Consider the following 17,046-nt stretch of genomic DNA (forward strand, 5'->3'; position numbering starts at 1 on the left):
GATCTTAACCTTTACCTTTTTATGGATGTGTTAAAGTTCTCAGATTTGGACCTGGACTTTTACCCGGCGACAGAAAAGGATTTTGCACAGGTTCGGTCCCTTTGCAGCGACGAAAGACATTACATGTCGAGCATCTACCATTCCTGGCTCCAAGAGAGGAACCGCGTGGTCATTTTGGCCAAATGTAATCGCGGAGTGGTGAGTTCCACAGAAACCCAAGGCCCCATCAGCTTTCCGAATTGTGGAAGTGCTCAACTTCAAAATGACTTACGTTTTGTGTCAAAGCACTCGGATTCCCATTCTCACTTATCACCATTTACAATCATTTAGCCCCCAAAATCAACAAAGGTGTAATCACTCCGCGGTATCAGTAATAAACGCATTAATGTCAGACTGAAATCGCTCCGCCGGCTGAATTTTATTTATTGCACTAAGTGCGATAGCGGGCGGGGAAAATGGAGTCCTTCCCTCCGATGAATATGGCGGGTCTTCACACCATGTCTTCCCGAGCCCGCCTCATTATATATTCACTCCTGTGAAACACGTTGTTTCCATGGCGGGCGGGCACTCATTCGCCGCTCGCCGTCACCCCGCTGTTACATCATGCTGGCTGCCATCTTTAAAAGGCAGCCCGCCAGCAAAGCGCTCATCACCACCAGCTCATCGCCCACCAGCTCACCACCGCTACCTGGGAGACATGGCCAGACATGGTAAAAAGGAATGCAGCACCACCCACCCCCCCCCACCTTAACGACAGGTCCCTCGAGCGACTGCTGGATGCCGTGGAGGTCCACCAGGAGGTGCTGTACCCCCACTCTGGATGGGCAGCAATGTCACCAACCCGGCTTGGGAGGCTGTGGCACTGGTTGACAGCACCAACCCCCTTCAGAAGAGGACAGCCACCCAGTGAATGATCTCCTCCATTCCACCAGGGTAAGTCACTTTTCTCATCACTCACAACTCTAACACTCACAAACCCATCTCACACACACACACACACAGGGCCCTCACTCGCTCTCGGTTCAAGGGACATCACCATTCACTCTCTCACACTCACCGTCATTGTCCTGTTCCTGTCTGTGGGACCACTCACCACCCACACGGGCCAGGCATACTTATCATCTGGCCCGGCAAGCGTCCTGATACCCTCTCCCCATCGCCATCCATGCAGGACAAACTGGCTCACAACAGGAGGGGAAGGTCGCAGACAGGTCGGGGGGGGATGTCAGAATTCAAAGATCTGACAGAATTGGAGAACAGAGCCATCCAGATGATCGGCCACGATCTGGACTGGTCCCTGTGCTGACGGTGAGTTCAGCGCTGCTCTACCAAGTGAGGAACCAGCAGTACAACGATCCATCAGGTACCCATGCCGTGTTGGTGACGTTGCTACCCATCCTGCGGCCACAGTGAGGGTAGAATACATCCTGGTGGGTCTCCACAGCATCCAGCAGTCGCTCCAAGAATCCATCATTAAAGCAGGGGGGGTGCTGCAGTCCTTTTCCCTTTTGCTGGCCATGTCTCCCGGACATCGGTGGTGAGCTGGTGGCGATGAGCGCTTTGCGGCCGGCTGCCTATTAAAGGTGGCAGCCAGCGTGATGTAACAGTGAGGTGACGGCGAGTAGGCGAGTGAGAGCCCGCCCACCATGGAAACAGCGTGTTTCACGGTGGGGTGGGGGGTGGGGGGGGGGGGGTGTGAATATATAATGAGGCAGATCTGGAAGATACGGTGTGAAAACCCGCCATTTTCGTTGGCGGGTAGGACTCCATTTTACTCGCACGCTTACTGCAATTAGTGCAATTCTGGGAAAATTCAGCCCAGTAACATGTCAGGGTGAAATCACTCTGGGATCTCAGTAATAAACACGTGAATGTCAGGGTGAAATCACTCTGGGATCTCAGTAATAAACACATCAATGTCAGGGTGAAATCACTCTAGGATCTCAGTAATAAACACATGAATGTCGGGGTGAAATCATTCTGGGATCTCAGTAATAAACACATGAATGTCAGGGTGGAATCATTCTGGGATCTCAGTAATAAGCACATCAATGTCAGGGTGAAATCACTCTGGGATCTCAGTAAAATACACATGAATGTCAGGGTGAAATCACTCTGGGATCTCAGTAAAATACACATGAATGTCAGGGTGAAATCACTCTGGGATCTCAATAATAAACACATGAATATCAGGGTGAAATCACTCTGGGATCTCAGTATTCAACACATGAATGTCAGAGTGAAATCATCTGGGATCTCAGTAATAAACACATGAATGTCAGGGTGAAATCTCTCTAGGATCTCAGTAATAAATACATGAACATCAGGGTGAAATCACTCTGGGGTCTCAATAATAAACACATGAATGCCAGAATGAAATCATTCTGGGATCTCTGCAATAAACACATGAATGTCAGGGTGAAATCACTCTGGGATCTCTGTAATAAACACATGAATGTCAGGGTGAAATCTCTCTAGGATCTCAGTAATAAATACATGAACATCAGGGTGAAATCACTCTGGGGTCTCAATAATAAACACATGAATGCCAGGGTGAAATCATTCTGAGATCTCTGTAATAAACACATGAATGTCAGGGTGAAATCACTCTGGGATCTCTGTAATAAACACATGAATGTCAGGGTGAAATCACTTTGGGATCTCTGTATTAAACACATCAATGTCAGGGTGAAATCACTCTGGGATCTCAGTAATAAACACATGAATGTCAGGGTGAAATCACTCTGGGATCTCAGTAATAAACACATGAATGTCAGGGTGAAATCACTCTGGGATCTCAGTAATAAACATATGAATATCAGGGTGAAATCACACTAGGATCTCAGTAATAAACACATGAATGTCAGGGTGAAATCACTCTCGGATCTCAGTAATAAACACATGAATGTCAGGGTGAAATCACTCTGGGATCTCAGTAATAAACACATGAATGTCAGGGTGAAATCACTCTAGGATATTAGTGATAAACACATGAATGTCAGAGTGAAATCACTTTGGGATCTCAGTAATAAACACATGAATGTCAGGGTGAAATCACTCTAGGATCTCAGTAATAAACACATGAATGTCAGGGTGAAATCACTCTGGGATCTCAGTAATAAACACATTAATATCAGGGTGAAATCACTCTGGGATCTCAGTAATAAACACATGAATGTCAGGGTGAAATCACTTTAGGATATCAGTGATAAACACATGAATGTCAGAGTGAAATCACTCTAGGATCTCAGTAATAAACACATGAATGTCAGGGTGAAATCACTCTAGGATCTCAGTAATAAACACATGAATATCAGGGTGAAATCACTCTGGGATCTCAGTAATAAACATATGAATGTCAGGGTGAAATCACTCTGGGATCTCAGTATTAAACACATCAATGTCAGGGTGAAATCACTCTGGGATCTCAGTAATAAGCACATGAATGTCAGGGTGAAATCACTCTGGGATCTCAGTAATAAACACATGAATGTCAGGGTGAAATCACTCTGGGATCTCAGTATTACACACATCAATGTCAGGGTGAAATCACTCTGGGATCTCAGTAATAAACACATGACTGTCAGGGTGAAATCACTCTGGGATCTCCGTAAGAAACACATGGATGTCAGGGTGAAATCACTCTGGGATCTCAGTAATAAGCACATGAATGTCAGGGTGAAATCACTCTAGGATATCAGTGATAAACACATGAATGTCAGAGTGAAATCACTCTGGGATCTCTGTAATAAACACATGAATGTCAGGGTGAAATCTCTCTAGGATCTCAGTAATAAATACATGAACATCAGGGTGAAATCACTCTGGGGTCTCAATAATAAACACATGAATGCCAGGGTGAAATCATTCTGAGATCTCTGTAATAAACACATGAATGTCAGGGTGAAATCACTCTGGGATCTCTGTAATAAACACATGAATGTCAGGGTGAAATCACTTTGGGATCTCTGTATTAAACACATCAATGTCAGGGTGAAATCACTCTGGGATCTCAGTAATAAACACATGAATGTCAGGGTGAAATCACTCTGGGATCTCAGTAATAAACACATGAATGTCAGGGTGAAATCACTCTGGGATCTCAGTAATAAACATATGAATATCAGGGTGAAATCACACTAGGATCTCAGTAATAAACACATGAATGTCAGGGTGAAATCACTCTGGGATCTCAGTAATAAACACATGAATGTCAGGGTGAAATCACTCTGGGATCTCAGTAATAAACACATGAATGTCAGGGTGAAATCACTCTAGGATATTAGTGATAAACACATGAATGTCAGAGTGAAATCACTTTGGGATCTCAGTAATAAACACATGAATGTCAGGGTGAAATCACTCTAGGATCTCAGTAATAAACACATGAATGTCAGGGTGAAATCACTCTGGGATCTCAGTAATAAACACATTAATATCAGGGTGAAATCACTCTGGGATCTCAGTAATAAACACATGAATGTCAGGGTGAAATCTCTCTAGGATCTCAGTAATAAACACATGAACATCAGGGTGAAATCACTCTGAGATCTCAATAATAAACACATGAATGTCAGGGTGAAATCACTCTGGGATCTCAGTACTAAACACATGAATGTCAGGGTGAAATCACTTTAGGATATCAGTGATAAACACATGAATGTCAGAGTGAAATCACTCTGGGATCTCAGTAATAAACACATGAATGTCAGGGTGAAATCACTCTGGGATCTCAGTAATAAACACATGAATATCAGGGTGAAATCACTCTGGGATCTCAGTAATAAACACATGAATGTCAGGGTGAAATCACTCTGGGATCTCGGTATTAAACACATCAATGTCAGGGTGAAATCACTCTGGGATCTCAGTAATAAGCACATGAATGTCAGGGTGAAATCACTCTGGGATCTCAGTAATAAACACATGAATGTCAGGGTGAAATCACTCTGGGATCTCAGTATTACACACATCAATGTCAGGGTGAAATCACTCTGGGATCTCAGTAATAAACACATGACTGTCAGGGTGAAATCACTCTGGGATCTCCGTAAGAAACACATGAATGTCAGGGTGAAATCACTCTGGGATCTCAGTAATAAACACATGAATGTCAGGGTGAAATCACTCTGGGATCTCAGTAATAAACACATGAATGTCAGGGTGAAATCTCTCTAGGATCTCAGTAATAAATACATGAACATCAGGGTGAAATCACTCTGGGGTCTCAATAATAAACACATGAATGCCAGGGTGAAATCATTCTGGGATCTCTGTAATAAACACATGAATGTCAGGGTGAAATCACTCTGGGATCTCTGTAATAAACACATGAATGTCAGGGTGAAATCACTTTGGGATCTCAGTATTAAACACATCAATGTCAGGGTGAAATCACTCTGGGATCTCAGTAATAAACACATGAATGTCAGGGTGAAATCACTCTGGGATCTCAGTAATAAACACATGAATGTCAGGGTGAAATCACTCTGGGATCTCAGTAATAAACATATGAATATCAGGGTGAAATCACACTAGGATCTCAGTAATAAACACATGAATGTCAGGGTGAAATCACTCTGGGATCTCAGTAATAAACACATGAATGTCAGGGTGAAATCACTCTGGGATCTCAGTAATAAACACATGAATGTCAGGGTGAAATCACTCTAGGATATTAGTGATAAACACATGAATGTCAGAGTGAAATCACTTTGGGATCTCAGTAATAAACACATGAATGTCAGGGTGAAATCACTCTAGGATCTCAGTAATAAACACATGAATGTCAGGGTGAAATCACTCTGGGATCTCAGTAATAAACACATTAATATCAGGGTGAAATCACTCTGGGATCTCAGTAATAAACACATGAATGTCAGGGTGAAATCTCTCTAGGATCTCAGTAATAAACACATGAATGTCAGGGTGAAATCACTTTAGGATATCAGTGATAAACACATGAATGTCAGAGTGAAATCACTCTAGGATCTCAGTAATAAACACATGAATGTCAGGGTGAAATCACTCTGGGATCTCAGTAATAAACACATTAATATCAGGGTGAAATCACTCTGAGATCTCAATAATAAACACATGAATGTCAGGGTGAAATCACTCTGGGATCTCAGTACTAAACACATGAATGTCAGGGTGAAATCACTTTAGGATATCAGTGATAAACACATGAATGTCAGAGTGAAATCACTCTAGGATCTCAGTAATAAACACATGAATGTCAGGGTGAAATCACTCTAGGATCTCAGTAATAAACACATGAATATCAGGGTGAAATCACTCTGGGATCTCAGTAATAAACATATGAATGTCAGGGTGAAATCACTCTGGGATCTCAGTATTAAACACATCAATGTCAGGGTGAAATCACTCTGGGATCTCAGTAATAAGCACATGAATGTCAGGGTGAAATCACTCTGGGATCTCAGTAATAAACACATGAATGTCAGGGTGAAATCACTCTGGGATCTCAGTATTACACACATCAATGTCAGGGTGAAATCACTCTGGGATCTCAGTAATAAACACATGACTGTCAGGGTGAAATCACTCTGGGATCTCCGTAAGAAACACATGGATGTCAGGGTGAAATCACTCTGGGATCTCAGTAATAAGCACATGAATGTCAGGGTGAAATCACTCTAGGATATCAGTGATAAACACATGAATGTCAGAGTGAAATCACTCTGGGATCTCTGTAATAAACACATGAATGTCAGGGTGAAATCTCTCTAGGATCTCAGTAATAAATACATGAACATCAGGGTGAAATCACTCTGGGGTCTCAATAATAAACACATGAATGCCAGGGTGAAATCATTCTGAGATCTCTGTAATAAACACATGAATGTCAGGGTGAAATCACTCTGGGATCTCTGTAATAAACACATGAATGTCAGGGTGAAATCACTTTGGGATCTCTGTATTAAACACATCAATGTCAGGGTGAAATCACTCTGGGATCTCAGTAATAAACACATGAATGTCAGGGTGAAATCACTCTGGGATCTCAGTAATAAACACATGAATGTCAGGGTGAAATCACTCTGGGATCTCAGTAATAAACATATGAATATCAGGGTGAAATCACACTAGGATCTCAGTAATAAACACATGAATGTCAGGGTGAAATCACTCTCGGATCTCAGTAATAAACACATGAATGTCAGGGTGAAATCACTCTGGGATCTCAGTAATAAACACATGAATGTCAGGGTGAAATCACTCTAGGATATTAGTGATAAACACATGAATGTCAGAGTGAAATCACTTTGGGATCTCAGTAATAAACACATGAATGTCAGGGTGAAATCACTCTAGGATCTCAGTAATAAACACATGAATGTCAGGGTGAAATCACTCTGGGATCTCAGTAATAAACACATTAATATCAGGGTGAAATCACTCTGGGATCTCAGTAATAAACACATGAATGTCAGGGTGAAATCTCTCTAGGATCTCAGTAATAAACACATGAACATCAGGGTGAAATCACTCTGAGATCTCAATAATAAACACATGAATGTCAGGGTGAAATCACTCTGGGATCTCAGTACTAAACACATGAATGTCAGGGTGAAATCACTTTAGGATATCAGTGATAAACACATGAATGTCAGAGTGAAATCACTCTGGGATCTCAGTAATAAACACATGAATGTCAGGGTGAAATCACTCTGGGATCTCAGTAATAAACACATGAATATCAGGGTGAAATCACTCTGGGATCTCAGTAATAAACACATGAATGTCAGGGTGAAATCACTCTGGGATCTCGGTATTAAACACATCAATGTCAGGGTGAAATCACTCTGGGATCTCAGTAATAAGCACATGAATGTCAGGGTGAAATCACTCTGGGATCTCAGTAATAAACACATGAATGTCAGGGTGAAATCACTCTGGGATCTCAGTATTACACACATCAATGTCAGGGTGAAATCACTCTGGGATCTCAGTAATAAACACATGACTGTCAGGGTGAAATCACTCTGGGATCTCCGTAAGAAACACATGAATGTCAGGGTGAAATCACTCTGGGATCTCAGTAATAAACACATGAATGTCAGGGTGAAATCACTCTGGGATCTCAGTAATAAACACATGAATGTCAGGGTGAAATCTCTCTAGGATCTCAGTAATAAACACATGAATGTCAGGGTGAAATCACTCTGGGATCTCAGTAATAAACACATGAATGTCAGGGTGAAATCACTCTGGGATCTCAGTAATAAACATATGAATATCAGGGTGAAATCACACTAGGATCTCAGTAATAAACACATGAATGTCAGGGTGAAATCACTCTGGGATCTCAGTAATAAACACATGAATGTCAGGGTGAAATCACTCTGGGATCTCAGTAATAAACACATGAATGTCAGGGTGAAATCACTCTAGGATATTAGTGATAAAGACATGAATGTCAGAGTGAAATCACTTTGGGATCTCAGTAATAAACACATGAATGTCAGGGTGAAATCACTCTAGGATCTCAGTAATAAACACATGAATGTCAGGGTGAAATCACTCTGGGATCTCAGTAATAAACACATTAATATCAGGGTGAAATCACTCTGGGATCTCAGTAATAAACACATGAATGTCAGGGTGAAATCTCTCTAGGATCTCAGTAATAAACACATGAACATCAGGGTGAAATCACTCTGAGATCTCAATAATAAACACATGAATGTCAGGGTGAAATCACTCTGGGATCTCAGTACTAAACACATGAATGTCAGGGTGAAATCACTTTAGGATATCAGTGATAAACACATGAATGTCAGAGTGAAATCACTCTAGGATCTCAGTAATAAACACATGAATGTCAGGGTGAAATCACTCTAGGATCTCAGTAATAAACACATGAATATCAGGGTGAAATCACTCTGGGATCTCAGTAATAAACATATGAATGTCAGGGTGAAATCACTCTGGGATCTCAGTATTAAACACATCAATGTCAGGGTGAAATCACTCTGGGATCTCAGTAATAAGCACATGAATGTCAGGGTGAAATCACTCTGGGATCTCAGTAATAAACACATGAATGTCAGGGTGAAATCACTCTGGGATCTCAGTATTACACACATCAATGTCAGGGTGAAATCGCTCTGGGATCTCAGTAATAAACACATGACTGTCAGGGTGAAATCACTCTGGGATCTCCGTAAGAAACACATGGATGTCAGGGTGAAATCACTCTGGGATCTCAGTAATAAGCACATGAATGTCAGGGTGAAATCACTCTAGGATATCAGTGATAAACACATGAATGTCAGAGTGAAATCACTCTGGGATCTCAGTAATAAACACATGACTGTCAGGGTGAAATCACTCTGGGATCTCAGTAATAAACACATGAATGTCAGGGTGAAATCACTCTGGGATCTCAGTAATAAACACATGAACGTCAGGGTGAAATCACTCTGGGATCTCAGTAATAAACATATGATTGTCAGGGTGAAATCACTTTGGGATCTCAGTATTAAACACATGAATGTCAGTGTGAAATCACCCTGTGATACCATTAATGAATACAACAATGTCAGGGTGATATCACACTCTGATATCATTAATAAACACATTAATTTCAGGGTGAATTCACTCTCTGATCAGTGGGAACCCTAACCATGTTTATGGTTGGGGAATTTAGATCTCTCTTGTTGGACATGATCATTGCCTGGCACTTGATGGTGCATATGTTACTTGTCATTTATGAGCCCAAACCTGAACGTTGCTCAGATTTTGCTGCCTGCGTGGACAGTTGAGGATTCGCCAATATATTAACATCTTTAATGTATATTGAAAAGAGCAGCAGCCCTCATCCTGAATCCTGGGGAACAGCACTGCTTAACTCCCTCCATTCAGAGATTCAAGCATCCGTCACAAATCTATATTATCTGTCCCTTAGCCAAATCTGTATTCACCCTGTTACTGTCACTTTTATTCCGCCCATTTTACTCCAGTGAATATCCTGGCTTTTATAAGTAGGAACTCATAGTAGAAACATGAGGGAGCTGAGGTGAACTTTTATAAATCACTGGTTAGGTCTCAGCTGGAGAATTGGGCCCAATTCTGGGCACCATGTTTTACAGAGAAGTTGGAGATGAGGGACTTCAGTTAAAAAAAGGGCAGAGAAAAGCTGGGGGTTTTCTTTTTGAGTTAATGGGAAGATTGAATCATGTTTTAAAAACGATGCAATATTTTGCTAAGGGGTGAAGAAGGGAAAGCTGTTTCCAGTAACCAGGGAAAGTAGATTTAAGGCCATTGGCTATAGAGCTAGAAGTGAGAGGAGGGGAATTTGTTTGAGGTAGCACATTGGTACGATCTGGAGCATATGATCTGAAAGGCCAATGGAAGCAGATCCAATAGGAGCTTTCAAAGAGAATTAGGATAGACGCTTAAAGGGGAGAATGTTAGAGGACTATGGGGATGGAGTAGGCTATTGCAACTGGAGATCAACTACAAGAGCTGGCAGAGGCACAATGGGCTGAATGGCCTCCTGCTCTGTTAGATTCCATGAGTCTTCATTTCCCCTCTGTGGATCTGCTTTTGTTTAGAACCACGAGTCAAAAAGTAAAACCCTGCAGCGTCAGAAATCCAAAGCAAAGTCGCAAAGTGTTGGGAGGTGGATTTGCAACCTCATGCCCTCAGCACCAGCAGGTCAACGACTCGCCACTATTAAGTTTCAGCTTCTCATCCATCGACACCATTGTGAATCCTCCCTGTGTTCCCCCCACCCCCCATCTACCTCCAGGTTGGCATGAGTTCTGCCCACATCGTGAACGATGGACAGACAGCTTTGATGGAAGGGCTTCAAGTAGCTGCTTCAGAGCGGGGCAAAGGAATTGCACGGCTGGTTCATAAACACATTCTCGAACGTGTAAGAGCGAGGTACCCGGAGGTGAAGAGGCAGTGTTACCTCACACAGCATGAGTACTTCAAAGGATTTTCTGTATTAAGCAAACAGGTATGATTAGCATGCAGTTATACTCTCACACGGTGCCCGCTGTGATTCAGCTGGGGTGGCATTCTTGCCTCTGTGTGGTAACTTTCTGGGATCAAGACTGACTTGAGCATAAAATTCAAAGCTGATGTTCCCAATGCAGCACTGAGGGAGTGCTGCACTGTCAGTGGTACTGTCTAATAGATGTAACGTTAAACTGATGCCCGTGTACCTACTCAGGTGGGTGTAAAAGTCCACGTGGTGCTATTTCAAAGAAAAGTGGGAGATATCACCCTTGATCCTGGCAATATTTATCCCGAGAAAGAAAGGTTAGCCTGTCATTATCTCACTGCTCTTTGTGGGATCTTGCTGAGCACATATTGGCCGCTGTGCTTACTGCAACAATGATTACAGCTCAAAAAATACTTCAAAGGCTGTCAAGTGCTTTGAAACGTCTCGTGGTTCAAAGTGCTATGTGAATGCAAGTCTTCCCGTTTTTTTCATTCTTTAATTTCACACAATGAGTTCTCCTGGATGATATCAACAAACCCCAGTACTGAGCAATCTCTGTAACACTGGCAAAGAGCTTCAAATTAAATTTTTCACAAGAAACTATACATTTCTCAGAGGGAGACAGTGAGAGATTCTGATTGTATCTTACCCACTAAAGACTTTAACTAGTGAAAAACCATATTTCATCTTCATTGCACACTTCTGTTACAAACTCTTTCTCCAATATCTTTCATTTCCAGTGCATGGTTTTTCTTCGATTTCCATCGATAAATGTTCCCGCTTTGATAAGCGAGGCGATCGGTAATATGAAGAAAAGTGGGGATGAATATTACGAAGCGATTTCTCTCCAACCGGACGACGTGAGGTCGATATTCCTGAACAGGACCGTGATTGACACGATACTGCCGGGCGGGAGAATCATTCAGCGAGGAAGCGTGTTCAAACCGCTGGAGAGTAACCTGGATATTTTACTGAAGCGAGATATCGTCTGGAGAGCAGACAGTGTGGGGAACACACGCGTTGTGAGTGTGGGCACAGCTCCCTTCAAAGATCCAATGGGAAACTACATTTTCATCATCGACATGTTTGGGACAGATTTACCAGCTGTGAAACGTGTCTTCCTCTCTCAGCTACAAAGCCTGCCTCATTTACAAGGTGATGTACTCTGTCGACTCTCTGTAAATCCATCACTGTCCCCACAGATGTGGGAATTCTGCACCAAAAAAATGGGGCTTGAGAAAAGGAAGCAATACTTGAAGAATTCCTACGTAATAGAAGGGGATATTTTCCAAACTATTGCAAGATTATAACCAGGACAAACACACAGCCATATTTCTCCACTCTTAATTAGCACATTCTTTTAGATAATATCATCACCTTCAACACCTCTTTGTTCTTTTGTCAATGACATCTTTTGGTTATCTCCGCCTATCACTGCTTGCTTGTCCCAACAATCCCCCCGCACCCCCCACCTTCTTCCCCCACCCCCCCCCCCCACCCTTAAACCAGCTTATATTTCACCCCTTTCCTATTTCTACTTAGTTCTGTTGAAGGGTCATGAGGACTCGAAACGTCAACCATGCTCTCCTCCACCGATGCTACCAGACCTGCTGAGTTTTTCCAGGTATTTCTGTTTTTGTTTCAGAACCTGACTGACTGTCCCTCTATGACCAAGACAACTCAGCCTGCTCCTCTGATTCTACCCATAAACTCAGGCCTCTGAGGTTCCTTACCTCCCTCAGTCATTCTGACTGCCTGCAATCATTTTTCTTCCTTCATCCTTTCTTAGGATACAAGTGCTGCTGGCAAGGCCAGCATTTCCTTGCCATCGTTAATTGGCCTTGCAAAGGTGGTGGTGAACTGCCTTCTCGAATCACTGCAGATATTTCACATTTTCTGGAGCAGCTTGCTACAACTGAGTAGCATGCGAGGCCATTTCAGAGGTAATATTCAACCATTGTGCCTGGACACACATGGTCGCCAGACTGGGTAAGGACAGCAGATTATTCAATTGAATATGTGCTCCCTCGTTTATTCTTTCCAACCTTGGTGCATTCTTTGGCAAGGGGCTTTGCTCTCCACTCTGATTTCTCAAAATGGAAATGCTGCTGAAATTATCACTCTGCCTGAGGTCCAGTTGATTCAGAAACCAAGATCAGGAGCAAATTTGCAATCTCCCTGATCCTTTGCACCTCTGAGTCACAGACTGACACATTGCATTTACCATTCAACCAGTGTAGGCAGATTCGACATCACTCTGTCCTTATATCTACCACTTTCTCTCTGTTAACTCTATTGGACATGAGGACACTTAAAGAGACAGACACACTCCCAAGACCCAGATTGTTGCATTCGTTGTGAATTCATTTTCTGCAACTCTTATATTTTAATCCTGTGTCTGGGGGATTATTTGGTTTAAAAAGTTAGGAGGTTTGTGCTCTTTTTTCCGAGGTGGAACTATTCAGCATCAGCTGATGAAAATCGCTGTTTCGCTGATTAATAAATGATTTATTACTGGTGGATAGTTTGTGAAATGGTCCTAATGATTTGCAGCAATGTGTGTGTTGATACTGGTTCAGTTCAATCATTTTCTTATCCTATCAGCGACCAATTAAAATCAATGCACTTTCTACATTTTAAATAAAAAAAGTCTTAAATTACAAACGTATAATTTTAGATTATCAATTTATTAAATATATGCTGACAAATGCAAGATTGGACACACAGGTCCCCATGGATTACAGGAAGGGCCCTTGTACAGGTCAAGCACATCAACGAATGCAGTACATTAGGTTCAGGACATGGGCCCTTGTACAGGTCGAATGCATCTGATGGGAGAGAAATGTGGGCGGTGAGGTATACAAGGGAGTGGCCAGAGATGGCTTTGTCAGTGATAGGGAAAGGGTGTGTATGAGGCAGAGAGAGATAGAGGTATGGACACAAAGACAGACAGAGAGAGACAAGGACAGGAAGACACTGATGGATATATAAACACAGGGATGGACAGGTAAACAGAAAGGGAAAGACTGAGAGGTCGGGAACCTCATGTAGGGGACAGTGCGGAGGACAGATACAGAGAAGGACAGAGGCAGACAGAAAATTGAAGCTAGAAAGAGAGGGGGATGAGACAGATAGATATGGACAGAGACAGATAGAGAGATGAGGCTCGGCAGGACAGGAAGAAATAGAGACAGGTAAACAGTAAGAGAGTCAAAAGCAGTGATCTGAAGAGAAATAGTCAGTCACAGAGACAAAACTTTGGAATCCTCTGCATCCTACCTCCCAGCCCACAGGGGCTAGTGAAGGTCTGCCCTTAGTGCTCATTTCCCCCCCTTGTCTGATACAGGTCTACAGCAGCCTAGGAGAGGGCCATCAGAACCAAAGGCTTCATGGCCTAAAGAGCAGGGTGTAAGCTGGAACTAGACGGCTAGAATATACAAGGAGGCAGCTCCAACAGCACTCAAGAAGCTTGACAAAATAGTCCACTTGATCAGCACCCCATCCACAGACATTCACTCCCTCCACCACTGGTGCACAATCGCAGGAGTGTGTACCACCTACAAGATGCGCTGCAGGAGCTCACCCAGGAGATAATGGGGTCATTGACCAAAGCTTTTATCAAAGAGATAGGTTTTAAGAAGCATCTTAGAGGTGTTTCAGACAGGGTTAGGAAAGAAAAACTGAATCCCAGAACTCTCTTCCCTCTGTCTATAATCTGTGTGGTTTAATTTTTAAAAGGTAGGGACATGTGTGGTCAGTTCAAAGATAGCAGCAGCAGACTTTTGTGGGTTTAAACAAAGAGGATTATTTGTTCACACACTCAACCCGAGAGAACTAAATGCTATATCAGTCACATACCACACACACTGCAGAATGATACGATAAAAGAAGATAACACACTTCTACAACTATAAACCAAAAGAATAGTTAACAGCTCAGGTGTCTGTTTGGGTACAATGAAGAAGGAAGTTTTCATCACTCTTGAATTGTAATTCAGGTAAGTTCAGATGGCTGGGTGTCAGAAATCAAGATTGCTTTGGGAAGAAAAATGTTCAGTCGGTCATGAGGTCAGGCAGTCAAGGCTGCTGTTTCAGGAGGTCCAGTTTCTTTAGAGGTGAACTTGGAGCTTTGGAATCAAGCTGGGAGGCTTTTTAAAAGACTTTTAAGCCTTTCAGGCTCTTAAAGGGTGGAAGGTGAGACAGAATTTTTCTGCAGCTGTTGTCTTGTTAATGCTATTCTGCAGATTGCACCCCCCCCCCCCTCCCCCAGGTCCCTTCTGAGTTTTAGGAAAAAAACACATTTCAATATCAGAGGACCGTTTCAGTCACATGGTCAATGGCCATTGATACACAATAGAATGCAGATGGTGGTCTTTCACACTTACCTTGCGGATAACTGGTCTTGTCAGCTTTCTTTTGCTGCATTCCACTGACTCTGTGTTTTGGATAAACTTCGAACAGTAGCACATGTGAATTCCACAATGGAGTGCTTTTGAGGTATTTCCATTCAAGATGGAGACCCTCACTCATGATGATTCAATTCAGAACTTTCTGGAAGCTTCTTAGTCTGGGCGGAAGTTGCAAAGGTCACCTGACCCTCTTGAAAGCCATCTTGACAGTTCGTTAGTGTCCATTTTTAATTAAATAAATGTAGTTCCAGGAGCTTCCATAAGAGCACAGTCCATGTTTAAATTATGAATATGAAATGCCCGGTTATGAAAAAGGAAACAGAGGTAGAGACGTTTAGGGAAGGAATTCCAGAGCTTAGAGACCAGTCAGCGATGGCACAGATGCTAATGGTGGAGTGATTAAAATCGGGGAATGCTCAAGTGGCCAGAATAAATGCAAATCCGATATCTCAGCGCACAGGGGATAACAGCAAGGGGATTGGTGTGAGTTCGGATACAGGCAGCAAAATTCAGGATGATCTCAACTTTACAGAGGGAGGGACATAGGAAGAAAGCCAGGAAATTGCTGGGATAATCAAGCCAAGAGGCAACAGAGATATGGATGAGGCTTTCAGCAGGAGGCAAGGTGGGATTGGGACGGAATCGCGCAATGTTACAGTCTCGGCGATGGTATGAGGAGGTGGTCAGAAGCTCCTCTTGGGGACAAATAGGACTTCGAGGTTGCTGCAAATAGTCTGGTGCAGCCTCGGACAGTTCCCAAGAAGAGGGATGGAGTTGGTGGTGGGGGAGCAGAGTTTATGGCGGGGGCACAATATTTGGTTGCATGAAATTTCTGCTGGTCCAATACTTGATGTTGGCCACTAGTCTGACAATTTAGAGCCTGTGGTGGGACTGAGAGAGATGGGGGTGAATTAGAGTTGGGAAGTTGTTGACCTTCATGTCAAACTGGGATTGTGTTTTTTGGATTAATACATTTATTTGCCTCCACTCTCTGCTCTTCCACACATCTCACATCCGACCCTCCTGTATCCAGGGCACTGACAGGTTCTGGGATCCATACTTTCCTGAGTGCACCAGGGGCACGATCAATGGACAGGGCCAGAGTGAGGAGTTGCCATACCAGAAGCCTGGGATTCAGCGACAATCTTTGCCTTGGGTGGTTGTCATACCGGCAGCAGCCACCATCTTCCCAGCGGCACTGCCTTTCAATAGAGCTTCTGCGTCTGATTGGCTGGTAGCTCTTGGTGGGCGGGACTTCTGTTCCCTGTGGTCCTTGTGGGAAGAGCCACTGCTAGCCTGGTCAAATGCCTGAGTGGAACATGATGTGGCAGGCCCTCCCAAAAACAGGTGACGCCGGGGGTCTGACCAGCATCCCAGCTGATAGCCAAGACCGTCACCTCCACAAAATTCCACCCAGCTTTCCTAAACAGTAGTGCCCAGAAATGGACACAATTCTCCAGCTGGGGACTGAACCAGCGTCTTTAGGGGTACAGCCAGGGATCCCATATGTATTGTTAACTGCTTTGTTAAGCTTTCCTGGAATCTTCAAAGCTTTGTATACAAAGACTCCACAGCTCTCTCTCTGTTCTTGCATTCTGTTAAAATGAAATCACTTAACTCACATTCTCTGTTCCTCATCGTGTTCAGCAAAATGGAT

General features: G+C 43.1%; 1 protein-coding gene across 1 annotated transcript; it reads left to right on the plus strand.

Annotated features, from left to right (window-relative positions):
* The first annotated feature begins 21 nt into the window (after window positions 1-21).
* LOC121272243 (histidine N-acetyltransferase-like) lies at window positions 22-12,291 on the plus strand. The gene is made up of 3 exons (XM_041178771.1): window positions 22-198; window positions 10,781-10,993; window positions 11,722-12,291. Exons 1-3 carry the CDS (start codon window positions 22-24, stop codon window positions 12,289-12,291), a joined length of 960 nt encoding a protein of 319 aa, XP_041034705.1.
* The last annotated feature ends 4,755 nt before the right edge of the window (window positions 12,292-17,046 follow it).

The sequence above is a fragment of the Carcharodon carcharias genome, chromosome 33 (genome assembly GCF_017639515.1).
Source record: "Carcharodon carcharias isolate sCarCar2 chromosome 33, sCarCar2.pri, whole genome shotgun sequence".
Classification (NCBI taxonomy): Eukaryota; Metazoa; Chordata; class Chondrichthyes; order Lamniformes; family Lamnidae; genus Carcharodon; species Carcharodon carcharias.

What these genes read in the sequence shown, in the direction of transcription:
- LOC121272243 (XM_041178771.1), top strand. Translation starts at nt 22, where the DNA reads ATGGATGTGTTAAAGTTCTCAGATTTGGACCTGGACTTTTACCCGGCG. An exon ending in CCAAATGTAATCGCGGAGTG is followed by an intron (nt 199 to 10,780) that starts GTGAGTTCCACA and finishes ATCTACCTCCAG; the next exon opens with GTTGGCATGAGTTCTGCCCA. An exon ending in TTTCTGTATTAAGCAAACAG is followed by an intron (nt 10,994 to 11,721) that starts GTATGATTAGCA and finishes TTTCATTTCCAG; the next exon opens with TGCATGGTTTTTCTTCGATT.